The 10213-nt window shown below is 36.7% G+C and overlaps 1 protein-coding gene across 1 annotated transcript; it reads right to left on the bottom strand.

Annotated features, from left to right (window-relative positions):
• Positions 1 to 1260: 1260 nt before the first annotated feature.
• On the bottom strand, positions 1261 to 9756 carry LOC141332907 (uncharacterized). The gene is made up of 3 exons (XM_073837868.1): positions 9625 to 9756; positions 3967 to 4697; positions 1261 to 1608 (listed from the first exon to the last, which is right to left on the bottom strand). Exons 1-3 carry the CDS (start codon positions 9707 to 9709, stop codon positions 1261 to 1263), a joined length of 1164 nt encoding a protein of 387 aa, XP_073693969.1. The 5' UTR covers positions 9710 to 9756.
• Positions 9757 to 10213: the final 457 nt, after the last annotated feature.

The raw sequence follows: 10213 nt of genomic DNA, 5'->3' as shown, positions 1-10213 counted from the left end.
ATATATATATATACATACACACACACACACACACATAACTGTATTACTGTTAATAGTATTTTTTAATAACAGCTATGTCTTAGATAAACAGTATAAATTGATAAATCTTAACCAAAAACAAAACTTGACCAATAGAACGTTATTTTGTTGAACTATATTTTTACTTAATCGTTATTAACCAGTTTTTCTTAGTACATTATACCATCCCCGATAGCACACGTACGTCTGCAAGATGTCTGTTAAAGATCTCTTGATCTGGAAAGCATCTGCTGTGTACAAACGTCTGGCAGATGTCTGTAAGATGTCAGTTTTAACTACATTCTGATTCAAGAACATTTTAAAGAGATCTAATAGACGTCTATTTGACATCTGATAGGAAACGTCTAATAGACGTATTGCAGATGAGCAAACTACGTCTTTCAGATGTAAATGCAGACGTCAAATAGATGTCTCCGAGATGTACGTGTGCCATCAGGGTATGCATCATAAACTGGATTTTCCAAAAATAAATAAATAAATAAATAAAACAAAGGCACACATTGAACAACAAAATAACCTTGCATTACTCAAGTTAAAGCTAACTAAATTAGGTTAAACCTAAACTGAATCAAATCTGAGGCATGATTTGTGCACACACTCATTAAGAAAAATGTCCATATTCTTATAGTGGAAGTGAAACATTAAGGGCTCTTGCATTATATTTACTTCGTTTATAGTCTGAGAAAAATATTTATATATATATATATATATATGGACTGAGAAAGACAAGAATTCTCTAACAGAATAAGGCGCCACCATTTTCGTACACTGGAAAAATCAGACTAGCAAACAGAGAAAAACACTGTTAATAGAAAAAACTGGATTACAGACCAAATAATCCTTTTAATACTTACTGCTCTGAAGTCAAAGGGCACCTCAAAGACCATATACAAAGCATACTGAAATAAAGAAATGAACATGCATATACAGTCAGGTCAATAGATAGTTCTCTTACTCAGAACTCATGGCGCGGTCTACAATTTTCAGCATAGGTGCATTTCCACTGTGAGAGACAGAATCTAAAAATAAAAATTTGGAAATCACATTGTACTGTTTTTTAACAATTTATTTGTAAATTACTGTGTCAAGTAAGTATTTGTTCTGTGAAGAGCACAGGGCGCCAGTGGCGAATTTGCCAAAGTTGGTGTTCTCTGGCAAATGCCAAACGTCCTGCATGGTGTTAGGCTGTAAGCACAACCCCCACATGTGGACGTCGGGCCCTCACACCACCCTCATGAAGTCTGTTTCTGACCATTTGAGTGAAACATGGACATTTATGGCCTGCTGGAGGTCATTTTGCAGGGCTCTGGCAGTGCTCCTCCTGTTCCTCCTTGCACGAAGGCGGATGTAGCGGTCCTGCTGCTGGGTTGTTGCCCTCCTATAGCCTCCTTCATGTCTCCTGATGTACTGGCCTGTCTCCTGGTAGCGCCTCCATGCTCTGGACACTACGCTGACAGACACAGCAAATCTTCTTGCCACAGCTCGCATTGATGTGGATGAGGATTGATCGCATCCTGGATGAGCTGCACTACCTGAGCCACTTGTGTGGGTTGTAGACTCCGTCTCATGCTACCACTAGAGTGAAAGCACTGCCAGCATTCAAGCATAGGAACTGAGAAGTGGTCTGTGGTCACCACCTGCATAACCACTCTTTTATTGGGGGTGTCTTTCTAATTGACTATAATTTCCACCTGTTGTCTATTCCATTTGCACAACAGCATGTCAAACTCATTGTCAATCAGTGTTGCTTCCTAAGTGGGCAGTTTGATTTCACAGAAGTGTGACTGACTTGGAGTAACATTGTGTTGTTTAAGTGTTCCCTTTATTTTTTTGAGCAGTGTATATACTTCTTGAGCAGAATATGCTTTATTGAGAGTTATCAATTCATCACAGACAAAATTCACAAGGCATGCTGGGTAACTAACAGCACTAAAATACAAAATAAAAATCTTTATCTTTATTTTTGTGAGAGTCTAAACACTGACTAGACACTAGGTTAAAGAATGACAGAGAGCATTAAGTAAAAAAATCATTACAGTCTTGCAATGACAACTAACAGTGGTAAGAAAAGATGTACCCTCCACCTTTTATTTATCTTTTTAGTTTACCATTTCACCTCAAGCTGCTTGACAGACAAAAACCCTATCCTATGCACCTTGATATAAAATTAATTGCGTTTTCTAAAAGAATCCCTACAGATCTACAGGTTAACATTACAGCAATATATGGAATCTGTCTGCAGAACCATGTGGCTAAAAGGACGTGAATTTTTGTGAGCCTAACAAGAGAAATAAACTCATGAAGACTGAAATGAAAGATCAAACCAGTTTTTGTCTTTGTCTTGCTTTTAATTCTCTGTCAGAAAACTCATAAGAAACTATATATCACTTGAAACTTAGATTAAAAACTCAAAATTCATCCTTTGAAAGCCATTTTAAAATCAGACATCCCTGATAGCACACGTATATCTATGAGACGTCTATTTGACATCTGCATTTACATCTGCGAGACGTCTGAAAGACGTAGTTTGCTCATCTGCAAAACATCTATTAGACGTTTCCCAATAAATGTCTTTAAGATGTTCTTGAATCAGAATGAATGTAAAACTGACATCTGCCAGACGTTTGAACACAGCAGATGCTTTCCAGATCAAGAGATCTTTAACAGATGTCTTGCAGATGTACCTGTGCTATCTGCGATTGTTTTACCATGGGAATTGTACAAAAGTTTATTCATTCATGGATTATAAAAATTTAACTTTGGATAGTGTCTTTTCACCTCTACGTTCAAAATAACAAGTGACAATTAAAGGTTTAATGGAAGATGGACCAAATGATTAATTATTATTATCACATGCTTGTACAAATCAATTATTGCAAACTCAGAAGTCCCGTTTTCAAAAGGTAAAGCCTACTGAAAGGACTGATCCCATCCCAAGTTCTCCGCACCAAACTAAAGAGCTACAAGATCAACAAAACCCACTAAATGAGGTGGGAATAAATAAAATGGTGCTTCTTCATTGAAATATCTTTTTTTCAAATGCAATAATGTTCAGAAAAATTTGTAATTTGAAACACAAAAAAAAAGAATTCCCAAACATACCAATGTAGCTCGAATCAGATTTCATGTAGTTCTTTGCTGTTCAGAATACCTAAATATTATCCGATTTCAATCGGATTTGGATTGACAGTCTGAACGAGGCTTCACGCCCCAGATAGCACCGGTACATCTGCAAGATGTCTGTTAAAGATCTCTAAATCTTTAAAGCATCTACTGTGTGCAAACGTCTGGCAGACGTCTGTAAGATGTCAGTTTTGCATACATTCTAATTCATAAACATCTTAAAGACATCTGTTTGACATCTAATAGGAAATGTCCAATAGACATATTGCAGATGAGCAAACTACGTCTTGCAGATGTCTTGCAGAAGTCAAATAGACATCTCTGAGATGTACGTGTGCTATCAGAGTAAAGATCTCTTGATCTGGAAAGCATCTGCTGTGTACAAATATCTGGCAGATGTCTGTAAGATGTCAGTTTTACATTCATTCTAGTTCAAGAACATCTTAAAGACATCTAATAGACGTCTATTTGACAACTGATAGGAAACGTCCAATAGACGTATTGCAGATGAGCAAACTACATCTTGCAGATGTCAAATAGATGTCTCCGAGATGTGCGTGTTCTATCAGGGTAAAGAACTCTAACATCTTACAGACATCTGTCAGACGTTTGTACACATCAGATGCTTTCCAGATCAAGTTTTATGCATTCTAATTCATAAACATCTTAAAGATCTGCAATACATCTGTTGGACATTTCCTATCAGATGAGCAAATCACGTCTTGCAGATGTCAAATAGACATGAGTGAGAGACAGAGGGGAGGAGAGCAACAATATTTAATATTTAATTTCAGCTGGAAATACGTCACTTCGCTGTAATAAAGCCGGCAGCAGCATCCGCATCCGCTTCACACGGACTCTAGGAGGTGACTTCACTCTGTGAGTTGTCATGTGCCTGTTGAGGTTACTTTTTCGGTTGAAACTTCTTCCACATTGTTGGCAGGTGAAAGGCTTCTCTCCAGTGTGAGTTTTTATGTGCTCTTTCAAAATCCTCTTTTTACTGTAACTCTTTCCACACTGAGGGCATATGTAGGCTTTCTCTTCGATGTGATTCCTGATGTGGTCTTCATAATTTCCTTTTTGAATGAAACTCTTTCCACACTGAGGGCAGGTGTAGGGTTTCTCTCCATTGTGGACTTTCAAGTGGTAATTGAGGTTTCCTTTTCGGTAGAAGCTTTTTCCACACTGTTGGCAGGTAAAAGGCCTTTCTCCTGTGTGAATTCTCATGTGGGCTTTAAGGCTTTCATGATGATGAAAACCCTTTCCACATTGAAGGCATGAGTAACGTTTCTCTCCGGTGTGAATTCTCTTGTGTCTGTTTAGGCTTCCTTTATGAGTGAAACTCTTTCCACACTCTTGGCAGGTGAAACAACTTATATTTTCTGTCTTTTGAGCCCTTTCCTGTATGGAAGTCGTTTCAGTCTGTGAGCAACTAACAGATTTTTCTTCAGTTTTGAAATCATGAGGTTTCCTGCACTGATCCTCTTCTTTGATTTCATTGAGTACTCCATTCTCTTCTTTCAGAGCCATCATGTCTAAGGCAAAAAACAAATAAAAGTTAATCCCTGCAAAACCAATATACAACTAGATCCTAAACCTACTAAGCAACGTCATTTGAGAACCCCTTCTCTTCATTTTCTTTAGGACATGTCTCAAACTCAAGCTCTTCAATGGCACAAATATACAAATAAGGAAAAAGAAGGAGCGTCTCAAAACAATGCCGCAGATTCAATAGTTCAACAGATGTGCCTGCCTTTACTGATTTGAAAACACAACTCGAGGAAAGTGATTAGTGCGTTAGAGAACAGACTGAACACAAATCGTCCATGTTTCCTGGAAGTCTACTTAAGATTTCACATGACTGCCTTCAGCTCTTCGTCAATGCATTGATCTCTATAAAGTTTTAGCTTCAGCATCCCAGATAGCACATGCATGTCTGCAAGATGTCTGTAAAAGATCTCTTGATCTGGAAAGCATCTGCTGTGTACAAACATCTGACAGACATCTGTAAGATGTCAGTTTTACCTACAATCTGATTCAAGAACATCTTAAAGACATCAAATAGATCTCTATTTGACATCTGATGGGAAACATCTAATAGATGTATTGCAGATGGGCAAACTACGTCTTGCAGATGTAAATGCAGATGTCAAATAGATGTCTCTGAGATGTACGTGTGCTAACAACCCTGATAGCACACGTACATCTCGGAGACATCTATTTGACATCTGCAATACGTCTATTGGACGTTTCCTATCAGATGTCAAATAGATGTCTATTAGATGTCTTTAAGATGTTTATGAATCAGAATGTATGTAAAACTGACATCTTACAGACATCTGCCAGACGTTTGTACACAGCAGATGCTTTCCAGATCAAGAGATCTTTAACAGACATCTTGCAGACATATGTGTGCTATCTGGGTTACATCTGATAGGAAACATCTCCCAGATATCACACGTATATCTGCAAGATGTCTGTTAAAGATCTGGAAAGCATCTGTTGTGTACAAATGTCTGGCAGATGTCTGTAAGATGACAGTTTTACATTCATTTTAATTCATAAACATCTTAAAGACATCTAATAGACATCTATTTGACATCTGATAGGAAACGTCTAATAGACGTATTGCAGATGAGCAAACTACGTCTTGCAGATGTTAATGCAGACGTCAAATAGACGTCTCTGAGATGTACGTGTGCTATCAGGGAATGTTTTAATTGGTCAAGACACCATTTGTGAGGTATCCAAGTGCCTATAAATACTCATGACACCATCAAATATGTTTTTTTTTTTTGCTGTTTAGCGAGATCTGGCCGACACACCACCCTGATAGCACATGTACATCTTGGAGACGTCTATTTGACATCTGCATTCACATCTGCAAGACGTAGTTTGCTCATCTGCAATACATCTATTACATTTCCCATCAGATGTCAAATAGATGTCTTTAAGATGTTCTTGAATCAGATTTTAGGTAAAACTGACATCTTACAGACATCTGCCAAACGTTTGTACACAGCAGATGATTTCCAGATCAAGAGATCTTTAACAGACATCTTGCAGACGTACATGTGCTATCTGGGCAGCTGCTCCTCTAAAACCATGAGGAGATGGACCCACCTCTCTTTTTCTCTAATATCTTTTATTTCTTAGAGTTGAGAGTTTCACGTTCAAGTTAAGTTTCGCTTATCACCTCGAACGACCACAAAACTTCTGACCAATCAGCAACTTCGGGAACCCCTTTTCTTCAACGACACGGCAAAGGATTTCCCTCAACACAAAGAAAATGCAAGTACAACCTCCAGATTCTAGCTGAACTGGTGCATTTAATATAAAGTTTAATAGCCTCAATGCAAGGGTTAATCTGATCGATCAGGTCTAAGCAATTGCACATGTTGCTATAAACTCGGGATTTCATTCTTCTAAACTCATTCTTTCCTCACTTTCTCTCTTTGGCAACCTGTGTGAATGCATGCATTTATGTCTTAGATTTATACAATAAAGTCTTATTTTTAATAGAAAAGAGAAGCATCTTGTGTTTTGTGCTTACAAGTTCACGCCAATCTTGTTACTGTGCTAATAAATATTGTTTTCACTATATTCTGGATAGTAAGTTGATTTTAATATCAACTTAGCTCCTCAGTCCAAGAGGCACATGAACCGATGATCTCTTTATCTTTACTAGTTATAGCAGAAAATAAACATGAATGCACATAAGAAGGTGTCTTGTTTCAACCGTGAAAAGGTGTTCAAGTCTATCGACTTTAATCTACTGTTTGTCAGACAAAATGACAGCTTTGGTGTTACGATTGGTCAGATCGCCTGTTAATCAAACTTAAGGAATAAAAAAATACCTGCAGTTAATGCCATGTCCTGCACTTTTCACACGTCTCTTCAAATAGATTTTTAATAATATAAGGTTGTGTCATTTGGAGCAACCACTCGTCATGTGGTGCGACCAATAATAGCAATAACCACATTAAGTTCAAAATAAAATATTCAATTTCTGTGTTTGAAATATGAACCACTGCTACATTATGTTTAAATAAAATAGATTTTAAAGCATTTTTATCAGTTTTATGCAATTTAAGGAAAAATGAGTCTTAAGAAGGCAACTCTGAAATTCTAAAACAAAAATATAAAATCGTTATTTATATATAAAAACTCAAACACTTTAATTACTGAGAACATCTAAAAATGTTAAGCATGTTAAGGAAATGAATTAATTTTAATATATAATAATAAACCATGGTTGCATCACATGACTTTAAGGATATGGACAATTTATTAAGATGAAAACACTAAAATAACTTAATACTTACATATTATTAAGTTATGTGTATACAACTTTTTTTTCTGACCCTTATAAGTGTTGTTTGCGTTGTATTTATTCTATAATGTGACTTCCCAGATAGCACACGTACGTCTGCAAGATGTCTGTTAAAGTTCTCTTGATCTGGAAAGCATCTGCTGTGTATAAACATCTGTCAGACGTCTGTAAGATGTCAGTTTTACATTCATTCTAAATCATAAACATCTTAAAGACATCTAATAGACGTCTATTTGACAACTGATAGGAAACGTCCAATTGACGTATTGCAGATGAGCAAACTACGTCTTGCAGATGTAAATGCAGACGTCAAATAGACATCTCCGAGATGTATGTGTGCTATCAGGGTTACATTATCCCTGACAGCACACGTACATCTTGGAGACGTCTATTTTACATCTGCAAGACGTAGTTTGCTCATCTGCAATAAATCTATTAGACGTTTCCCTTCAGATGTCAAATAGATGTCTATTAGATGTCTTTAGATGTTCTTGAATCAGAATGTAGGTAAAACTGACATCATACAGACATCTGCCAGACGTTTGTACACAGCAGATGCTTTCCAGATCAAGAGATCTTTAACAGACATCTTGCAGACGTACGTGTGCTATCTGGGATATGACTTAAGACAAAGACGTCACTTCCGCTATGCTCGCCGCCATATTTGTGTCCGATATGATAACAGGCACAGCGCATCTAAATGAGATTTATTAATAAATTGAAACAAGAAATTACTTTTTATCACTACTTCCCACACTGTGTATTTGACTTGATTGTATGTTTAGGACAGATTGTGTAAATTATTGTGAACGTAGTCGCTCGGTGAAGGCTTTAAGACCTGGAAGAATCCTTTGCCGGCTGGTCACTACTTCACAGCGAACGGGACTCGCGCTGACGGCACTAATACAGTCCGCGCTTAGATTTCGGCAAATTAGTTTTGCCGAATGCAAAAAAATGTGATTATTGAGCATAAGCCCAACATCCAGCAAGCCAAGGGAAGACGTCTTTCACGTTTTGTGTATTCATAAACCCGGATCTCATTATTGAAGCTCAAATTCAAGCACCAAAAGCATGCGATTTCTTTGTTTAAAAATATGCTTTTTCATTCATCCAGACTATATGGCCGCATAACATTTTAGTTTACTTTAGTTTATTACATCACTTGCGCAGCCAGTCACAATTCACAATGGTACCATTTACTCGGGATGATGATTTGTGTGTGCCATTTTTGTATGACAAATAATTTTTAGGGTAATTGTACATAAATAGTTTTAGCAAAACAAATATGATTATTTTAAGAACCTTTTTTACATGTATATACTTTACTGCAGGGGTTGCAATGACGAACGCTATGTAGTACAATAGTTTAGCGTTTATTATTTAATTTTCATAATTCACTAAACACCGCATGTTCTAAAATGCCTTCAACTGTAAACACTCTTGCTCTTAAGCCTAATACACACTGAAACAAATAATTTACGGCATCTGGGTGTACTGTAAGTCACTATTCTCTGCATTAGCACTGTTTTGAACTTACTGTTTGAATGCATTCTCGTTTACTAAATCTTTTGACGTACGAGTTGATCGGTTCAAAATGTAATTAACTGATTCTTTTCATTTTAAGGCATTATTTTCGTTATCATCTACTTATTTACAATCTTAGTCAATAATTAATTATTATTGCACTACTCTTGTTGTGCCGAAAAAACACCCTGCTGTGAAAAGCACCTGCGTGAATGACACCGGTACACTAAAGGCTATACTGTATGCATACCGACCCACTTCAAGCACTGCTGAGATCGAATAAATCTGTAGTTAGGTTTTTTTTCTGATGACTGTTGTTACAGCTAACAGAACAACATATCCCGGGCATATTGTATCCTTGTTCTGAACAGTCTGGGAGTTTTGTTGATCTTCCTCTGGTAGTTGTGGCTGCTGTGACCATAGACTAAAACAGGTAGCGCGGACACAAAAATGGCGGCGATAAAGCACAGTGACGTCACATGGTCCCTATGAATATAATGTAAGTCTCATGACATTCTTCAAAAATATCATTCATTGTTTCTGTAGAGCTGGACATTTCAATTAGCCTCAAAAGAGTGAGTTCAGCTTTGAGAATGAAAACCAACCTGTTTGTTCCTCAGGATCTTCATCTTTAACTCTGAATGCTTCTTCAATCTTCACGTCTTCAATCTCCTCTTTAATAAACTCCATCTTTATAACAGTGTGTGTAACACATGGATCTCAGTTTGAGTTTATCTGTGTTCAAGATGAGAATAATGTGTTAATCAGTTAATCAGCTCACTGCCATAAATCAACTACTAAAATTTAGAAGAATTAGGAAACGAAATGGACTCTTTTCTTCTTTAAATTCTGTATTTGGGTCAATGACGTGGCATGTCAATTCTGGTGTCCAAAGCATATTCATAATATTAAAAATGTATACATTTTTAAATGCATTTCATTAAATGACTCAACTTTCCCCTCTTTAATTACTCTTGTGAGAATTCATTATAAATAATTAATCTTTAAGGAACTATTGAGCTCAAAAGTCCCAAAACGTCATTCCGGGTAACTGTCCCGGCTTAAAATCTGAGTACAAAAATACAATAAAAATGTAAATAATAAAAATAAAAATATTTAAAATCTACTTGGGCATAATTGTATTGATGTTTTAAACGATACCTGCAAATATGGTTATAATACTGAGCTTAATTA

This window comes from Garra rufa, chromosome 4 (genome assembly GCF_049309525.1).
Source record: "Garra rufa chromosome 4, GarRuf1.0, whole genome shotgun sequence".
Lineage (NCBI taxonomy): Eukaryota > Metazoa > Chordata > Actinopteri > Cypriniformes > Cyprinidae > Garra > Garra rufa.
This window is presented reverse-complemented; position numbering and strand designations above follow the sequence as displayed.

Bases quoted from the DNA above. Each gene is read 5' to 3' on its own strand.
- LOC141332907 (XM_073837868.1), bottom strand. From the start codon at position 9,709: ATGGAGTTTATTAAAGAGGAGATTGAAGACGTGAAGATTGAAGAAGCA. The intron at 4,698-9,624 runs GTTGGTTTTCAT...TTTTTGCCTTAG, and splicing joins AGATCCTGAGGAACAAACAG to ACATGATGGCTCTGAAAGAA. The intron at 1,609-3,966 runs GTATTTCCAGCT...CTCTAGTGGTAG, and splicing joins CTTTATTACAGCGAAGTGAC to CATGAGACGGAGTCTACAAC.